This window comes from Channa argus, chromosome 12, assembly GCF_033026475.1.
Source record: "Channa argus isolate prfri chromosome 12, Channa argus male v1.0, whole genome shotgun sequence".
In the NCBI taxonomy this organism is placed as follows: Eukaryota; Metazoa; Chordata; class Actinopteri; order Anabantiformes; family Channidae; genus Channa; species Channa argus.
In genome coordinates, this window is record NC_090208.1 from 7991202 (window position 1) to 8010326 (window position 19125).

At 37.7% G+C, this 19125-nt stretch overlaps 3 protein-coding genes and 1 long non-coding RNA gene across 5 annotated transcripts; 1 reads left to right on the forward strand and 3 right to left on the reverse strand.

Annotated features, from left to right (window-relative positions):
• Window positions 1-325: 325 nt before the first annotated feature.
• Window positions 326-1628, reverse strand: LOC137137599 (uncharacterized). The gene is made up of 3 exons (XR_010915759.1): window positions 1371-1628; window positions 1047-1164; window positions 326-909 (listed from the first exon to the last, which is right to left on the reverse strand). It is a non-coding gene; the product is annotated as an uncharacterized lncRNA (long non-coding RNA).
• A 203-nt stretch (window positions 1629-1831) lies between these two features.
• LOC137137597 (low affinity immunoglobulin gamma Fc region receptor III-A-like) lies at window positions 1832-6721 on the forward strand. Its single transcript, XM_067524060.1, has 6 exons — window positions 1832-2258; window positions 2357-2419; window positions 2605-2865; window positions 3198-3443; window positions 3643-3765; window positions 3975-6721. The coding sequence occupies exons 1-6, from the start codon at window positions 2228-2230 to the stop codon at window positions 4052-4054; spliced, it is 804 nt and encodes a 267-aa protein (XP_067380161.1). The 5' UTR covers window positions 1832-2227; the 3' UTR covers window positions 4055-6721.
• A 142-nt stretch (window positions 6722-6863) lies between these two features.
• Window positions 6864-15577, reverse strand: LOC137137592 (butyrophilin-like protein 2). Of its 2 annotated transcripts, XM_067524054.1 has the most exons (8): window positions 15312-15577; window positions 14818-14928; window positions 13917-14258; window positions 13500-13787; window positions 8702-9043; window positions 7958-8239; window positions 7744-7865; window positions 6864-7599 (listed from the first exon to the last, which is right to left on the reverse strand). In XM_067524054.1, exons 2-7 carry the CDS (start codon window positions 14918-14920, stop codon window positions 7759-7761), a joined length of 1464 nt encoding a protein of 487 aa, XP_067380155.1. In that variant the 5' UTR covers window positions 14921-14928; window positions 15312-15577; the 3' UTR covers window positions 6864-7599; window positions 7744-7758. The 2 variants fall into 2 exon arrangements, with proteins under 2 accessions (XP_067380155.1, XP_067380154.1); XM_067524053.1 differs by lacking the exons at window positions 6864-7599; window positions 7744-7865; window positions 7958-8239; window positions 8702-9043 and adding exons at window positions 11207-13138; window positions 13283-13402 and having other exon boundaries at window positions 15312-15566.
• A 252-nt stretch (window positions 15578-15829) lies between these two features.
• On the reverse strand, window positions 15830-19115 carry LOC137137594 (uncharacterized). The gene is made up of 6 exons (XM_067524056.1): window positions 18969-19115; window positions 18583-18674; window positions 18235-18407; window positions 17430-17547; window positions 16708-16821; window positions 15830-16544 (listed from the first exon to the last, which is right to left on the reverse strand). The coding sequence occupies exons 2-6, from the start codon at window positions 18638-18640 to the stop codon at window positions 16153-16155; spliced, it is 855 nt and encodes a 284-aa protein (XP_067380157.1). The 5' UTR covers window positions 18641-18674; window positions 18969-19115; the 3' UTR covers window positions 15830-16152.
• Between the last annotated feature and the right edge of the window lie 10 nt (window positions 19116-19125).

Here is a 19125-nt window from a genome sequence, read left to right on the forward strand (position 1 = left end):
GATCAGTTTTTTTTTTTCTATGTGCCCAATAATATGACATATGAAAGTGTAATTTAAACCATTTCAATAGAGGTCTTGAAAGAAATTCTAATGCCTAATTTATGCATATTGCTAGGTATGGTAAGGTTTTTTTAAAAAAGATGTAATGTTGTTTATCCAATATTTTGTTTTGTTCTGGACTTAAAAGAACACTGTTTCATGACCAGGTGTTGATATTCTGGCTTGATATAAGAGCTGAGCCCAAAGGTAAGTTGACAGTGCAAAGTGAGTTTTGTCATGTCTGGAAAAACAGAAATCAGAGCTTGAATGTTCAAACATCTACTTCAGAACACAGCTTTGGTCTGTTGATGAGTTTAATGGATGTGGACGAAACCATGATACAATGAAAAGTACCTGCTCAGGGTTCAGCCAACAAGATCCCACAGTTCCAAGCAAAGAACACTGTTTTTGGTTTCATGAATTTCTCTGTGGTCATGTATAGGTGATCAATAGTAACAAAAGAAGTCAACTTTTACTAGACATCTGAATCCATGATTCAACTTTGGAAGAGTCTTGTCACCCCGATAAAACATTGTTAGACCATAGGTTGCAAATCAGCTGCACAACTCTCTAAATACTCCAACATTTCCTCTGTGTGCAGTCGCTGCATGTCATAATTTTTCTTTGTCTCTTCCAGTATGTTATTGAACTTTAAGAGACCTTCTTTTCTTATCAACAAGATTTGCTGTTCTGCTGCATTGTCATTCTTGGCTATTTCTCCTTCTATTAACTGAAACTTCTGTCTGTTATCTTCTATTTTTACTCCGATGGTGTTAATCAGCCTTTTGAGCTCCTGTCTTTGAGTTTCCAGTTCAGTCTTCTGTTTCTTCAGTTGAAGAGCCAACTTGTCTTTTTCTTTCTTTACCCCTTCTGATAGAGAAAAAAAAAACACATTATGACAAAGACTCAAAAACATTTAAAATGCAACCAAACTACTTGGAATATTAACATGAAATATTCATATAATATATAATCATAACTCTTTCAATTTATATGATTTTACTTACTTCTCCATTTATACAGAGAGCTACAAATCCAACAGCAGCAACCACAGCAGTGGGGACAGGAAGAGTTGATTTGAACACATCCATTAGTGACTATATAAAGCTGGTGAGCAGTCAGCAACTAAAAGTGAGGCGGAGAAATAATTTCCGTCAACAATTTTAGAGAAATAATCCTTCTTGAGAGCTTAAGTCACATGTTAGTCAAATAGGTGACACTGAAAATCTTTCCTTCAGTTTTCGCTGTGTTGTATCATCAAAATTTTAGAATAAAAACATACAAACAAAAAAAAAAAACAAAAAAGGCTAAATTTGTAAAACCTCACATACCTGTTGTGTGTGTCAGCCTGTCTTACCTCTCAGCTCCATATAGAAAGTTGCGGAGCCAAAGTCCTCAAATAAAGTCATTTGTACTTTCACCCTGGTTGTCTGTAACACAATTAGCTCTGTTCACTTTGTTTTCTATCTGCTGAATTATGATGCAAATCTGTGCTGTGTTTCAGTTAAATCTCATTCAGTAATCACATTTTGGAAGCATAGTCAACAAACTGTTATAAAGGAGAAATATCTTTCTTTTTTGTTTGTACCAGCACACAAATACTTAAAGGTGTGCAGACCAGATAATATCAGCCAACGACACTCAGCTCAGTTATTAATTAAACCCATCTGCTTACTAATAGCAGTGTTTGAGTTGAATACGTTGTAAATGTACAATGTACAACTTGCAAACAAGTCTTTAGCTGTAACTACATTTTGCTTCCAAAACTGATCCTTCAAGAGCACCACTAATACAAGGGTTAAACAAATTTCAAGACACTTGAAACTCATAATGAAATTCGCTGTATTTACCAACAGAACAGAACACACACACAAGCTGTACACACACAAACATTTTCAGTTCTTTTTACAGTTACTTCCTTTTTACTTTGCCACATTTTGTACTTCATGCACAACTACATTTAAGTCAATTTTACCATAGTGACCAATTACGTCTGAGAACCACAGCTAATACTTTTCTGTAGCTCGAAAAAAAATTTTCACTATAGCAACTCTGGCGCGTGCATGTAGATCTACTATACAAACCTGTAGTTGATGAAGTCACATGAAAAAGGCTGAACAGGAAGTGAAGGACCTATATTACACAGTTAGCGTCACTCTGATGCTCAGATATTCATCAGTAGGACAGCATGGAGGTTACTGTTTTCTGCATTAGGCCCTGTGAGTACTGAGTCTGTCACTCTTTTCTTATGATTCATGTTTTTAGTCTGCAGAAATGTCTGCGCTCTTTGATTGACATAGTTTTCTTGTATTTTCAGTGATGAATGTGTTGCTGCTGCTCAGTGCACAAGCTGATCACGTTTCTTTTACTCAAAAAGCAGGTAGTGTATTTACTTTGCTCTTAAGTTAAAACAAAGAGAGAAATATTAAATGGCTAAATGAAGATTATTATTATAGTTGTGGTTTAGATTTTTACAACAGACCACTCAGTTTTTAATCACATGATAACGAAAACATTTTAGATCGATTTTTTTTTTTAATCATTTAGTTTCTCTGTCTGTCTCAGATGTCACTTTTCCTCGCGTTGTTCCAGACAAGCTCCAGTTTTTTGAATATGACTCTGTCTCCATATATTGTTACGAGACTGATGACACTGAATGGAAAGTGATGAGGACGTTAACGGGAACAATTCCAACAACTTATTCTCACTGGAACACTTTAACATCAGCCTTCACCATTAAACCTGCCTTTTTCTGGCACAGTGGAAAATACTGGTGTGAAAATGAAAAGGGAGAAAGAAGTGAGGCCGTCAACATCACTGTGACTGGTAGGTTTATTAAAGAATAAATAAATCAAAGAATAACTTGGAGCATATTTTAGTGACTTTTGTTTAACTGGTTGGACTCCAGTTACATGTTTGAATCAATTTCTTATTAAAACCGAAGGTTCAGTCAAAGTAAGTAAATGTGAAACTTTTTTTTAAATTTTTACCCTGCCTCCCTATTGTGTGGCTATTATCTTTGATACTTCCTGGTATGTTTGAGCATCGGATGCATCTAATGAGGTCAATAAGACAAAAAAATAAAAATAAATAAATAAATAAATAATAGACCACTGGTAACTCTGCATTGCAATGAACAGGTTCTTTCTATTGTTTAGGTGGTTCTGTGATTCTAGAGAGTCCTGGTCATCCTGTGGTTGAAGGGAGTTCTGTGACTCTGCGTTGCAGAAAGAGGAAAAATGCTTCAAGCAGCATCGCCGAGTTCTATAAGGATGGTGTCCACGTTAAAACGGGCTATAGAGGAGAGTTGACCATTAGCAACATTTCCGTGTCAGATAAAGGTCTTTACAAATGTAACATCTCTGGAGCCGGAGAATCATCAGAGAGTCGGCTGGGCGTCAAAGGTAAGACACATCAGCATTTTGAGTCTTTTTGTCTTAATTTAATAAAATAGTCATCTACAATGTTCTGTGGTGCATAAAGAATGTTTATGTGGGACATAGTTTCTACGGGCATGTAGGTGACTGGAAGGTTATTGGAAGAATGTTTTTTGGATGGATAGGAATCAGACCCCAGCACTTCATCATGATGTTTTTTCTTTAGTCCTTTCAGAGGCTCCACTCAGTCACTCCGCTAACTTCCCCACAGTCCAGTGGGTTGTCCGTGTTTTCCTGGTGGCTTTGTTCCTGTTGGTGATGGGACTTTTTCTCTCTCTGAAAGCCAAAGGTATAAATCCCAAAACGTTAGAAATGAGGAATTAAGGATGTGAAGTGCATCTGTTAAAAATGTTTTTATTTTAAGCAAAGATGCTGGTTGGTAACAAATACATCATTTTAATATAAATTCCTTCTTTTTTAAACATCCCTTCCTTCCATTTTCCTTCTTGTCGCCTTTCTTATTGATTGCTCTGCTTTCTTTTTTTTTTTGTGGTGCAGCACTTATCTGCTTTTCGTCAGCCAAATCCACAGCAGGACTTAAAGAATGTGAGGATCCAACTGGTAAGAAACCTCAGTGAACTGGTTTGGTTTTGGTTCTGGAAAGTCATTAAAAGTGATGTAGACTGATAATGCGCCTACATTTTCGATGGCCAGCTGTAATTGAATTAGCACTAATAGCTCACAATATTATGGGGCATACAGCAAAATTGACATCTTGTTTCCTTTCATTATTTCAATCTACTGTCATAACAGAAAGATGATCCTGAGCACACAAAGAGAATTAGGGTTTTTATTCAGCACGTTAAACAACTGCAAATAAAAAAGCTCAACTGGGAAAATTACATATTGAGATCTTCTGTTTTTCTTTGTTTCTGCCACAGAAGAAGATGTATGGTATGTTATCCCTGCTTATACTGTAGGTGAATATGCTGGAACACGTATTTAAAGTATAAAACAAGCAATTTTATTGCAGTAATTTAATATAATATATTGTAGTAAAAAACATTTCTAAATGTACATTCAGCTAATACAAAAGTCATCTTTTTCACCAATATAATTGACATTATTTAACTTTAATTTTGTGATCCATTGAAAGATGGCTCAGCGTTATTATGTTACATGCCATTCAGGTGTGAGGGGATGCAAACTTTTTCACTAAACTGTGTGCTGCTAGTGTCACTAAAAATAAAATCCATCTTGCATTACCTAGTCTACAGGGTATAAGACTCCTGTTTAGAGTTTGAAAAAATGACAGAAATATGCCTGTTTTAATGTGTGTGTGTGTGTGTGTGTGTGTGTGTACAACAAGGCCACATGTTCTTCCATGAGAAAGCAAAGGAATGAAAAAGGTAGTTGTTCTATTTCCACATTTTGTTTAATTTAAATTCACAATAAATCAGGTCTTATTATTGTTGCAACACCTTACATCTTCTCAGGAACCTTTATAATAAGGTCAGGAAATCTTTTGGTGCACATAAAGCACTGGGTGTTAAAATTTAACCAGCACACACGCTTATGTTAGAATCGACAATTCTATTGCCACAAACACGAAACCATCTTGTGGTGAACAGCTTTAACTGCGTCTGTTAAAGACTCGGAGTGTTAGTGCTGGTGATATTTTGATCCTATCGGTTATAAACCACATGAGTGTGAGAAAACAAGGGGGCTTTTGTAGGTCGTGTGGCTGCACACAGCACCTGTGGCAGTATATTAAGATGCACGTCGAGTTTTTAAGAAATACAAAGTAACATAAAACACCAAAGGCTAAGTAAACTATGTCAGCCTGGGAACTTTCTAGTGTATCATATCATCCTTCTATCCCAATATTTCCTGTCTGTAGCTCTACTGCCCCGATTAAATACAGGTTAGGCTCATTAAATGCCAATAAAAAGTTTATTAATTATTTCTAAAGAACCTTCATTGGAGGAGCCTTGAAGTGGTTTACTGTCATATTTTCACAGTTTAAACAGCAACAAACTAGCACAGTAAAGGATGTACTAGTACCCTTGTCTCTGATAAAGTACTTTTATTACTACTAGTATGCTTTGTAGTGCATGTGCATGTTTTTTTCTTGATCAATGTTTGCTCTGCCTGTTTGCAGGTCAGTGAAAATCGACAGCTGACTTGGTTCACGATGGTGGAGATGGTCTGTTTACAATTATTGAATCTACATTATGCAGTAAAGTTTATCTAAAATTAAAAAACAAACTGTAAGTTCTGTTACATGTCCCTCAAAACTTGAGTCACGTAATAATATACATTATACCTGAGTCACTTTTATTTCTTATGCATAAGTTTAATAAACAGAGGACTAAGATTATCTGATGTCATCAGTACTATTTGATTTACTGGAACATGTGCAGAATGTTTTCTTTTTTTCTGTGGGCTGCTTTGATTTGTTGTTTTCTGCACCTTTGCATTAATTGCTGTGCATAGTCTCAGCAACTATCTGGAGGAACCAACTGGAACACTTCTTCATTCTTTGCATTTATTTAGGATAATTTTATCAACACCCTTAATGTTAACTTTCATACACAGTGACAAGGTAAATATAAAAAAAATGATATGTAATGTTTGTTTATGTGAAAAATACAAACTGCATTGATTTTACCAGGTGTCCTTAATAAGCTGCTCCTTTATGTATAAATACATAAAGTTGAAAGGATTTTAAAAAGGATCAATGTGGTTGATTTAAGGGCTTCACCTCAGTGTGTATTTTAGGAATAAGTGGTATAAATAATAAACCACTGTTTTCTACTTTGCTTGTTCATATGATGATATAATAGTAACTATTATGTCTGAAGATGCTGTTTACAGTTTAATTCCGTGATAAGGAGGCTAAGAGTGTGTACACACTTACAGTGGTTAGGTTTTGTTAACTTCACAAGTTAGATATAATTAAATTTAATTTTAAATTACATTTCGAGATATAATGAGCTGGCTGGCAGGGGCTGGCCTCTAAGGAGGGGAGTGTTTTAAATGCTGACTGAGGGCTCGGTGAGCTGATGCAGACCAGGTGAGTTACTTACCATAGGTGGACGTGGGAAAGGGGAGGACATCACAGGTGACTGATGAGAGAAGCAGGCTGAGGTCTAGTGACTAGAGAATAGAAGTCAGAGGGAAACTAAATAAAACCCAGGAGCAGAGCTGTGACATTTGGACTGTTTCCCACTTTATGTTTTCATAACCAGATAGTCAAATGAAGAAGCTGTAAAGTGTCTGTTAAGAACATTGTAGACTTGTTTTTAAATAAACCACCTATGTAATAATGATGAGAATATTTCTACCTTGTACTAAGCAATATATTTATAAAAGTAAACTATTATATCATTATCCAATCAGATTACGACTTATATATTATACTAGAATTAACCATAAAAATAAATGATGGTGTTTTTACAGCTGCCCACTGTCTGTTGGATACATACAATCACACATACAAAATAAAAAAGTCATGTGTTGTTACTTTGAACATTTTTTTACACTAAAAGAGGATTTATGCAAATTCTAAATGAGGATAAATATAAAACATGATAGAAAACATTATATAACACTTATCACAAAGTTAATGTTGGTAAAATCCTCTCCATATGACTATTTTCTCATAAATGTACATTATGTTTGTGTAAATGAATGCAGTTAATGTTAAATGACAAGATTAATAAAGTCTGTGTTTTTCTCTTCTCTCACTGACTTATGTTTCCCCTGAATCTCCTCTCTCTGTTTCTCTGTCTCCTCTAGCTGTTGTTTAATTTGCTCCATGTGTTTCTCTACTTCCTCCTTCATCACCGTTATTCTTTTAATCTCATCAAATGTCCCTTTCATCAGTTTTTCTGTGATCAGCTGCAGTGTCTATGGTTCTTTTTATTTACTTCCTCATCCACAGAGTTCATCTTCTTCTCATACTCCTCTGCCAGTGTCTCTGATTCCTCCTTCTCTGCTTTGAGTTTCTCATTCTGCTTCTCCAGTTCCTCTCTAAGTTCTGTCAGAGTACGAAGAGTCTGCTCCATGTCTTTCTGTTCTTCTTTTTTCCTCTGAAAGTCTTCATCAAGTTTTGCCTTTTTCTTGTCCAATTATCCCAGGTTCTTCCTTTTGAGCTGATCTCTGCTTTTATTTTCCTGAACTGAGACAAGACACAATATTGAAGTTTAAACTGAGCTTACAAAGACTTTAGTATTGAAAGAAGAAACATTACATCTTTCACATGACAGCAAATAATGAACATCACAGCCATTTAGGTTCTTAAGACATTTTCTTTTTGACTCACCTGTTTTGTTTTGTCTCAATTTCCAAACAAAAAAAAAACAACTGTGAGAATTAACATGAGTCCAAACAGCACACTGATGGTTACAGAGGCAGAACAGCTGGATGAGGTCATGAAGAAATCAGCTGAAATAATAGAACACAAACAAAAAGGTATAATTAAGCAAAAAAAAAAAAATATATTCAGACAGTTTCACAATAAAACAATTCCTTCCTACCTGGAACATGTATTTGTGTCTCTCTGCTCTGGTTGATGATGTTCTGTTGGACTCTACAGGTGAATCTGTTTCCGTGTCTCTTGTCCACAGTGACTCTGCTGCTAACAGTATAGAGGTCATCAGGACCTCTGACTGTCTCTGTAGGTCCAGCAGAGAGGACGTTTCCCTCACTGTCCAACCACAACACCTCAGGCTCTGGATACCAGCCTTCAGACTCACACTGTAACAACACCCCACTGGAGGTCACATTAATCTCTGCTATGACAGGTGAAGATACAGCACCTGATGATGGGAGTGAGAAGAAATTTATTTGTATGAATTTTTTAAATATAGCAATGTTAATAATGCCTGAATGTATCATCGTAACACTGTGCTTTAAAATTCATATGATCAGGATATTTACAGAATGCGAATCAATGATTCAGAGAAGCAGTTTGATTATTCAAGTTCAAACCAGAATTGTCCCACCATAGTTCTAAATAATATATTTTCATTTGAATAATCTAGCTAAACTTTTGAGCTATTAGGAGCATGTTTGACTGTCTCCATGGCAACTGAGTTAATGTATAGTATTAGTCAACATTTACTGCTGGGAATTATTTTGGACAAATACACAGAGCTGCACACTTTAGACTACAAATAGACAAAAACTAATTTTAAAATATTATTTGTAAGTAGTTTTCCTACTCCATGTGCTAGCAATTATCAAGATTCATCAAAAACTCCAATCACATGCGTTCTTACCTACAGTGAGCTGCAAGAAAGCTTCCTTCCACAATGAAGGAATGAAGCATTTGTATCTCCCTGCATCAGAGACTTTCACACTGAAGAGTTTAATGGAGACGTTTCCGTTTTTCAGCTGATCCACAAACAGAGCCGTGCGGTAATTATACAAAGGGTTTTGACTCTGATAAATCCGTTTTCCATCTTGGTGAACATGGATGTACTCTGGGTCCAGACCTGGTCTGGTCCACTCCACCACCCTGGAGCTGGCACTGATAGGAGGTTCAAGGCGACAAGGTAGAATGACATTATCTCCAGCCAGGGCTACAACCGATCGGGGTGAACAAATCAGCTGTGACTGTCCTGTCAGGAGAGGAAACAACGTGGTTGCTACAGCATCGAAGCATCAGTCTGCTCACTCAAACAACAACATGTCCATGAGGGAAAATGTCTCAGACAACTCTCATTTGAATGTACAGTTGTCAGCAAAATGCTTTAGCTTGTTGAGCCAACATTAAAACGACTAAATGACTAAATGTAAATTCACATTAAGCAAAAAGATTTGCCGTTAAACATTTCTGCATGTGAGTTAGTATAGTGTGCCAGTGTACCTGTCGATAGCGAGAGCCTGAGGAGGACGATAAGCCAGGATGCAAACCTGTTGCAGTGACACATTTTCTTCTGTAGGAAAGAAGAAAAATAGGATGAAGAATTCAGGGTTCGTACGGGTGATACCTCTTTCATCAAATCACTGCAGGATAAAAACTGGGTTCAGTTTAGACCAGTTTAGACCACACCTGAAATTCAATTGGTTTCTTAACTTTAATCCCTTCAGTGAAGCACTCAGATGAACTAAAAGAGGGAACTGTAAACCTTTTGCAGTTAAGTGAAATAATACTGCCATAGTGTATTTTTATGAATCTGATGACACCTTAATATGCTCCATAAATCTTTCATAATAAATCCTAATTCAATTATTTCAGACTTATAACCAACAGCATCAATGACCAAAGCTTTCTTCTCTGTTTTTCTTCTTCCCATACTTTGTGATTTACCGTTCGACTTGAAAGATGCTGCATGAGAGCAACAATAAATGTAACAACAGAACAGATTTTTAGAAAAGTATCAGGTAGAAGAATAAATCTACTTAATTGTCATAAGACGGTAGAAAGTTAAGATCCACTTTACCTTGTAGTACTTCTTTATGGTGATGTCCCGATTAAACTTTAGACTGTTTCCATACTTTGGACTGTTTACTTACTTTTGACTGGTTTCAAAGTCAGACACTCATGTTGTGCCAATGGTTGTTAATGTTTTACATACGAAGCCAATCCCAGCTGTCATTGGTTCAGAGGCAGGGACAGTCCTGGACAGGTCTTCAGTTTATATCAGGGGCAACACAGAGAGACATACACAGACAAACAACAATTCACAGGCAAATTGGATTCACCAATCAAGCTAACATGGATGTCTTTGGACCGTGGGAGGAAACTGGAGTATTTGAGGAAACCCACACACTCACGGAAAGAACATACAAACTCCACACAGAAAGGCCACAGTCAGCCAGGGCTGCCAACCCACAACCTTCTAGCTGTGAGGGAGCAGCACTAATCACTAACCAAAGTGCTGCCCAGTTGGTGTCTTTAACTTATCTCGGGACATCCTGTAAAAGGATTTAGAAATACTTGAGTAGGTTTCCCTCAGCGTCCAACCACAACACCTCAGGCTGTGGATACCAGCCTTTACACTCACACTGTAAAACAGCTCCATTGTCCACTCTGTTGTCATTAGAACAGCATCCATGGGAGGCTCCAGCTAGTAAAACAGCATCAGCACCGATCATTACCGTGATTGGCTGAGGTGGAAAAAACCGGGGGTGGTATTATTTTACATTATTTTATGAACAAACACAGTCACTGTTATAAGCTTTCAGGGTTCCAGATCAGGGAATAATGTTTTAGAGACACAAATACAAAACCACTGGATTCTGATTATGAGAAAAGTTGTTTGTAATGAAGCTACTGGGACCTGAAACATGTTGGTGATCGTGTCACAATGACAAGCAAAAAAAATGCATTTTCAAGTGGTGTTCAGAGAGAACAATGTACTTACTGTGAAAAGGATTAATCTTGAAAATTCCCACTAAATATTTCTAAATGATCCAGTTGTCTATTTAAAGAGCCAATATTATGGGAGTTCTTCTGTGTAGGAAGCTCAGAGGTGCTGCTACAGCAGCATATTGCTGCCACACATTCCATATAATCATGATATATGATACATTAGTACTGTATGTTATGTTTTTGTTTTGACATTTTAGCAGCATCTCATTTTATCATAAGCATATACACACATACCTCAGATGATGTATCGATTGTAAACACTGAAGAAAAGGTGGTGGTCTGACCGTAGTGGTCCAATCATCATCTGTGGTCTGGTACACAGCACTGACTGGCTGAGTTGAAGCTCTACCCAACACAGGCTAACAAAAGTCTTAATACACCACATTTACATCAATATGCTAAAAGATAGACTCTTAGCGTTCACTTTATTAGGTACACCTGGTCAACTGCTTGGTAATGCAAAATAACTAATCACATGTCAGCAACTCAATGCATTTGGACATAAGGACATGAAACCACAGAAGAGAGGAGGCTGGTTCTAGCTGATAGAAAGGTCACAGCAACGCAAACCTTAAAGTCTACTTCCAGCAGGATAACAAGCCATGTCTCCACAGTCATGAGACCTTAATCCAATACAGCATGTTTGGGATGATTAAAAGGGACATTCACATAATAGATGTGCAGCTAACAAATCTGCAGTGACTGTGTGATGTTATCTTGCCAAAATGGATCAAAATCTGAGAATGAAGGTAGTTCTCATGGCATAAGGGGTCCAACCCAGTACCTAATAAAGTGGCTATCAAGTGTATATCAAAATGTGTTGTTGGTGTTAATAGACTCTGTTATTTCTCGGTTTAAACCCACAAGAAACTGCTACAGACTAAAACAAGGTGCGTCTCAGTAACTTAGTTTGGACATTTCACAGAGTGACAGCTGTATCACATATATGAATAAATACATATGTAACTGTAATCCGCTTTTAAATAGAGAGGGAAGAAGCACAATGGGAAGAAAATAATAACGATACCACAATGTAATTTCAGTGCTTCGTTTGCAGTTAGTACAATCAAACAGTGCACTGTAGCTTGGAGACATCTATTCTCAGGTTATTCACAGGTAAGATTGGATCACAATGTCATAAGAGACTGTCAGCACTCACTTCCTTAATTGTGAGTCTTTGAGTATAAGTTATCCTCAATGCTGATTTAAAAAGGTTTATTGCTTTAGAGTGTTTGATTATAATATTTACATCTTAAACTGTATGAGCTGTGAAAATGTACTTTCCCCTTGTTGATAAAAATTCCTCTTGTCTCACCTGTGGAGGGGCAGGCCAGGTTGGGAAAAGGTTGGGAAACATTCAGAGTTCTGCACTGCTCATTGTAATTGATCGTTTCTCTATCTTTTTCTCACGTGTTCACAGTCATCTCAACATTCAGTTACAACAATGAACTCATTAAACTTCATAATACAGTTTTTTAAAAATCAAAGATAATCAGTAGTCATGCAAAAATGATAACGAAATATGAAACTTGTCATTAGCTAAACTGCTCACACAATTTTGCTGATTCCCTTTAGATAAATAAGAAGTATAAAAACATCTCACATAACATTTGTGTTTTTTTCCTGTTTTGGATTGAAAAGGAGTTTGACTAATTTGCAAAAAAACATGCTTTGTTTCCTGTTTATTCCTGTTAATAATTTATCTAAAAATGTATTTAAATTTGATGCTAAATGATGAGATTATTAAAGTCTGATTTCTTCTCTTCTCTCACTGACTTATGTTTCGCCTGAATCTCCTCTCTCTGTTTCTCTGTCTCCTCTAGCTGTTCTTTAATTTGCTCCATGTGTTTCTCTACTTCCTCCTTCCTCTCTGTTATTCTTTTAATCTCATCAAATGTCCCCTTCATCAGTTTTTCTGTGATCAGCTGCAGTGTCTGTGGTTCTTTCTTTCTCTCTTCCAGCTTCCACTTGATCTCTGTAAACACTTGTTTTAGTTTCAAGTATCCCTGTACTTTGTTATCCATCTTATCTCCCTCCTTTTTATTTACTTCCTCATCCACAGAGTTCATCTTCTTCTCATACTCCTCTGCCAGTGTCCCTAATTTCTCCTTCTCTGCTTTGAGTTTCTCATTCTGCTTCTCCAGTTCCTCTCTAAGTTCTGTCAGAGTACGAAGAGTCTGCTCCATGTGTTTCTGTTCTTCTTTTTTCCTCTGAAAGTCTTCATCAAGTTTTGCCTTTTTCTTGTCCAAATATCCCAGGTTCTTGCTTTTTGTCATGAGCTGATCTCTGCTTTCATTTTCTTTATCTGTGTTTTGAGCACTGGTCTCTGACATAGAACCTGAGAAAATAAACAATATTGAAGTTCAAACTGAGCTTACAAAGACTGTAGTAATAAAAGAAGAAACATTACATCTTTCAGATGACAGCAAATAATGAACATCACAGCCGTTTAAGTTCTTCAGACATTATCTTTTTGACTCACCTGTTTTGTTTTGTCTCAATTTCCAAACAAAAAAAACAACTGCGAAAATTAACATGAGTCCAAACAGCACACTGATGGTTACAGAGGCAGAACAGTTGGATGAGGTCATGAAGAAATCAGCTGAAATGAAAGAGCAAAAACACAGTGATTAGCAAAAAATATTTTATTTTTCATAAATAAAACTTCAAATTTCCAAATTGAAAAAAATCCTTTCTACCTGGAACATCTATGTGTGTCTCTCTGGTCTGGTTGATGATGTTCTGTTGGACTCTACAGGTGAATCTGTGTCCGTGTCTCTTGTCCACAGTGACTCTGCTGCTGACAGTATAGAGGTCATCAGGACCTCTGACTGTCTCTGTAGGTCCAGCAGAGAGGACGTTTCCCTCACCGTCCAACCACAACACCTCAGGCTCTGGATACCAGCCTTTAGACTCACACTGTAAAACCACCCCACTGCTGGATTTGTCAAGTCCTGCTAAACTGATTCCAGCTGCGGAAACAGCACCTGATGATGAAAAAGAAGAGAAAATTCAGCCGTTTAGTTCTCGTTTGTACCTGACAAACAAAGCCAAAAAAAACAACGGCACAAAGTGAAAAGGTTGTACCTGTAGTATGGTGTAGTCCCTTTACTTACCAACAACAAGCTCAACAAAGTATTCTTTACTCTGTCTGGGTATGTAGCATCTGTAGGATCCGTTATCAGAGACTTTCACTTTGGAGAGTCTCAGTGAAACGTCTCCTTGCTTCAGCTTGCTGACAGACAGTGCTGTTCTGCCCTTGTAGGCGATGTTCTGGTCACCCAGGAGCTCCTGACCATTGTGCCACACATAGGCAAATCTGGGGTTCAGGTCAGGTCTCCCCCACTCTATTGTCATTTGAACAGCATCCATAGGAGGCTCCAGGTGACATGGTAAAACAGTGTCATCACCCACCATGACCTTGATTGGCTCAGGTGGACCAGTCTTCTGCAACTGAGCTGGAACAAAAAAAAAGTTGATTTTAAATAATTTAATGAGCAAACAGTCACTGCGGTGTTCAGAGAGAACAATGTATTTACTGTGCAGGGGAGTGATCTTGAAAATACCTGTTTAGTTACATTAAGAGAAGTGACCTAAGAAGCTGTTCCTGTTTCTAAACCTCATCGGGTTGTGATGTTTTACATTTGATGAAAGAGGAGCACAGAAAAGGCTAATTCATCTTAAGCTAGTGTTGCCTGATGCTTTTAGTTAAAGCTCCTGAAAACCTGGTTTGAAATCTTCAGGATTTACTCTTTATGAAGTCTGAATTTACAATTTACGCCATGGGAACAACTTCATACACACACAAAACTGTGTTAGGGTTAGGGAAGACAACTCCAGGGTGAGGTCCTCAAACCAATTAGAAAAGCATGGAGAAAAATGTTTTGCATGAAATAACCCAAACTGCTCTAACCCCTTAAGAAATGTGTCCCTGTAAGACCCCGTCAGGCACAGCCCCTCAAACTTTGTCCTACATTACATTGGTGTGTCACGTATATGTGCGTGAGTGTGTGTTACCTCCATTGAAGTGTGTTAGGAGCAGGACAACATGTTGAAAAACCAAACCACTGAGGCATCTGAACAGAGATCTAACAACCAGTCGATCCTTCACGTGAACCATCTTAAGTGCTACATGCAAATTCAGATTCACACACGTGATGTTTCAGTTAGTCCAAGAGCTCAGCAAATCAAACAGTATATTGAGTAATATGTAATGATTGTACAAACATGTTCACAGAACTGTAACATTTATGATTCATACACTTTGTTAAAAAGATGAAGAATTATCAGCATAGTCTGTGTACAAATGTAGAAAACTTCAGTATCTGCATCGATCTACAACCTGGTTATGTAAGTTCAGATTCACACAAATTTCATTTCAGTAGTTCGCAGTCAGTCAGTTCAGAAGACAAACCTGCTTTCACTGTCCATATATAATAACTGATTGTAATACTACATGTATTTTAGCAGCCATTTATCAAATATAATTCTGAATTGAAAATGCCACATACCTGCTGTGCGCGGTGCCTTAGCTCACATGACACTCAGCTGCAGGTTCCTCAAATAAGGACTGGACTTTGTACGTTTGTGCAAAATCAGGGGTTTTCACTCTTCTCTCGCAGCTGTTGTAGGTTTGCATTAAATTGGTCATAGCTCGTTTTTTGTCCAAATTATATTTAGTTTTGACTCTAGAATATTGTAGAAATGAACATTACATTCAGTGCAAATAACCTGAAATGGGACTGAATGGAAGAGGGTTTAACAGTGACTGACTGGCTAATTTATAACCACATCCAGATATAATATGATGATCATCTTCTTCTTCCTTATAGACCTTTGCACTTTTCCATATCGATTTGATATCACACTGCAGAAGTGTGACTAAAATATTTACTGCCCATTCAAACCTAAGGCTTTATGCAGGCTTTACTCATCATGTTCAATAAAAAAAAAACAATTAGCAAGACTTTCTAAGCTAAACAGGCAGATAGTGGAGAAAAGAGAAAAGTTGTAAACCATCGTAGTCGTAAAAAGATACTTTATTGTAGAAAAAGTTTCGCCTCTGTATGAGGCACAATATCACAAAGACCAACACATTGTCATCTCACAGCGTTAGATAACACTTCCCAAGGCATCAAATTTCACTGCTTTCTTACATCTGTCCGTTAGTATTGGACGGAGAGTCACCATTTGACACCACAGGAGGGATTCGGGCACAAGGGTTAGACACAAAAACTTCATGGTATGGAATTAAGTGGATCTGATGGACTTTTACAGTATGAGTTTAAACAACACACACTATTTTTCCACCATTTTTGTTTCCTCTGACCACCATAAGTTAAATCTGAATTCCTACTTTCTGTTTCTGTGTAATTTTGGTATCTGAATCTCTATTGGCTCCAGCAGTCTCTCGTTGTCCAGCAGCTGTTTCTCGTGATTCTTCTTTCTCTGGTCCAGTCTCCAATGTTCATTTAACAGTTTTTCTTTACGTCTCAATAATTCCTCTGGTTTTTCAAACATTATCTCTCTCTCCATTATCTCCTTCTCCACTGACTGAAGGGTCTGCTTGTTCTCCTCCCGTCCCCTCTCCACCTCCTCCAGTAGCACTTTGAGTAGACCGCTCTGGTTCTGCAATTCCGCCTTCACCTCCATCAGTGTGGTCACCACATCTTCCTGCTCTCTCTCTTTCTGCAGTGACTCCTCCTGAAGCTCTGCATTTTTCTCCAACAGTCTTGCTCTCTCACCTTTTCAACCATGTTAATATTTAATGATAGAGACAAACACGTTGAAACAAAGTCTACTGTACTGGGATTAACTTCCTATATTCATTCTCATACTGGACTACTTGTAATTATAATTTCTTACTGTAAAAGACTTGAAATGCACATCATCAGAACTGTAACTTACGTTTCCATTTATATGCTGCAAAAACAGCTAGAGTTGCACTCAAAGTCAATTCGATGAGACCAGCCACTGAGCACAAGGAGTGACACACGGTGGCAATGGTTGCAACCAAATCAGCTGAAAAGATAAAACAGCATAAAATTTACACTTCACTAAAGGTCGACGTAGATGACAATCTGCTCTGTAGAACATTGAAATACATTGTAGCACATTGTAGTTTGTACTGCAAACACATTGTAAACAAAACTACATGATCAACGAGAACCATACAGTGGCTGGGACCAGATTTAGAATTATGCAAAATGTAACACATGGCAAATATATTTCACTTAAGTGATTGAAATCATTTGTTACACTACAAACATTAACCACTGTAGTAAAACCAAATCTATGCAGTTCAGGGACCATGAGGCCTTGGGCATACTTGCTTATTGTGTTCACATAAATAGCATTGCGTAACCATTCTTCGATTGGACACCGAAGTCTTTGTATTTGTCGACCGTGCTCTAATCGCAGTTACTGTGATCTGTTGCCATGTTTGGGAAAGTTCACAAAGAAGACATTTCCTTTCTAGGCAGGGATGATTAAGCCTTGACTGCCCCCTAGTGGCTAAACATTCAAATCCTCCAGACACACACAAAGTTTCACTAGAAAATGTGTACACAGTAGTGGTGACGATGTTGCCATCGTCTACATGAATATAATGTTAAAAAGCAAGTAAGTACCTCCACAGCTGTGTATAAGAAGAAGAAAGAAAATGGTGTCGAGGGGAAGTGATCCACTTAAGTTGGTAAATTCTGGTTGTAAGATCTGTTGATCCTGCAGATTCCGCTTTATGGAGTCCTGGAAAAATGAAATACACCTGCTTTCATTCCTACATAGACCAAGTTCTCCTCAAGTGTCAAATTTAATTTACTAAACAATGTATGAGAATGGGTTATAAAAAAGCTACAGTACATCTTCTGTGCTGAACATACACATACTGTACAGTAGTGTAATGATATTGTGACTTTCATAAACGGTGAAAATGGGCTGTAGCCCACTTTGCACATTCACTTCACTCCATCAGAGCTCAACCCTGGCTCCTTGCCATATGACACTGTCCTGAACATTGCAGCTGTGAATGTAAGCGAATGTGAATGTAGCCTGTGGCCGTCACGCAGCAGGTTCCATGTTTGTCTCCAAACTGAGTTGTGACTTTTACTCATGTGAAAGTTGTAGCTGCTGTGTGCAAATTTCTGTGGTACAATTAGGCTATTCACCTAAATCCCTTTTGTCCAGGGAATGGACCATGTGCAGCAAGATCCTAGTGAGCTCAGGACAGGGCTCGACACTAACACCTGCCATACAATCAAGACCAGTAGACACTTCGGTGGGTTGAACTTGATACTGTATATAGTGTCTCCCAATATGCAGCATTGTAAACACAACATGGGCGGAGATGTGAACAGCAGGACTTACATGGAGGCACATAAAAGGTTTATGAAAGACCTGAGATTAGGAATTGTCTTCTCATCCTCGCTCTCTTACCTTTGAAGGCTGTGGTCTGAGGTCATCTGTCTGTTTCATCTGATGCTTCTTCGGTTCCATCACTGTAGTTACAACATTTCGCCCTACTGTCACTTTTTTCTGTGATTGTTTTTGGAATGATGGATTTATTATCATTTGATCCATTTTCTCATCTTTTGGAGCGTCATGTAAAACTGAACGGGACCCAAACGCACGTCAGCAGGTTAATAGATTTTAAAACCGGTGTATCATTATTCCACAAAATAAACAAAAAGCAAAATAACCAGATTTCTTCACATGGTCAAAAAGATTGTAGATATTATAACCAGCACATTTCGATCACTAAACCACATCAGTACTGTGACTCACCTTTCCACGTGGACAAAGCGCAGATAGTAACTAAACCAGATATGAAGCGGTAATGCATGACAGTGAGTGTGAAGCTGTTTGTAACAAACAAGCTGACAGGAAAAAACACAAAACTATTAGACTTTTACATACTGTACATGTTTCTTACAGATAACTATTCATGCAACACTCTAGCCTGTATGTTGACTTGCAGTTCAGGTGCACTTTGTCATCACGGACACTTTGCTTGTGTCTGAAATCCTTTTTGCCCCCCCCCCCCCCCTTGTATTTGTACAATTAGATATCAATTAGAAATTTCACTAAGTCACAGAGCAGGATACTACGATAAAAATGTGCAGTGCAACTAAAAATCTGGACACAAATTTAATTCCCCAAAAGCTACATACCTGCTTTCACTTTAAAATCGCCTCCCCTCACACAAACTGTTGCACAGTATTCAAATCAAATAACAGACTTTGGTCCCCTTGTCAACATGCAGGCTTCATCTGATTTCTCTGCCTCTCTGTTGCAGCCAGATCTGGGACGTGACATAAACTGTATTAC

Coding starts and splice junctions, on each gene's coding strand:
- LOC137137592 (XM_067524054.1), bottom strand. CDS start 14,920: ATGGTTCACGTGAAGGATCGACTGGTTGTTAGATCTCTGTTCAGATGC. Junction 9,044..13,499: donor GACACACATAGATGTTCCAG/GTAGAAAGGATT, acceptor CTCTCCTGACAG/GACAGTCACAGCTGATTTGT. Junction 8,240..8,701: donor TTTCTTGCAGCTCACTGTAG/GTAAGAACGCAT, acceptor TCCCATCATCAG/GTGCTGTATCTTCACCTGTC.
- LOC137137594 (XM_067524056.1), bottom strand. CDS start 18,640: ATGCATTACCGCTTCATATCTGGTTTAGTTACTATCTGCGCTTTGTCC. Junction 18,408..18,582: donor CGCTTTGTCCACGTGGAAAG/GTGAGTCACAGT, acceptor GGTCCCGTTCAG/TTTTACATGACGCTCCAAAA. Junction 16,545..16,707: donor TGCAGCATATAAATGGAAAC/GTAAGTTACAGT, acceptor ATGGTTGAAAAG/GTGAGAGAGCAAGACTGTTG.
- LOC137137597 (XM_067524060.1), top strand. CDS start 2,228: ATGGAGGTTACTGTTTTCTGCATTAGGCCCT. Junction 2,866..3,197: donor CGTCAACATCACTGTGACTG/GTAGGTTTATTA, acceptor TCTATTGTTTAG/GTGGTTCTGTGATTCTAGAG. Junction 3,766..3,974: donor TCTCTCTCTGAAAGCCAAAG/GTATAAATCCCA, acceptor TTTGTGGTGCAG/CACTTATCTGCTTTTCGTCA.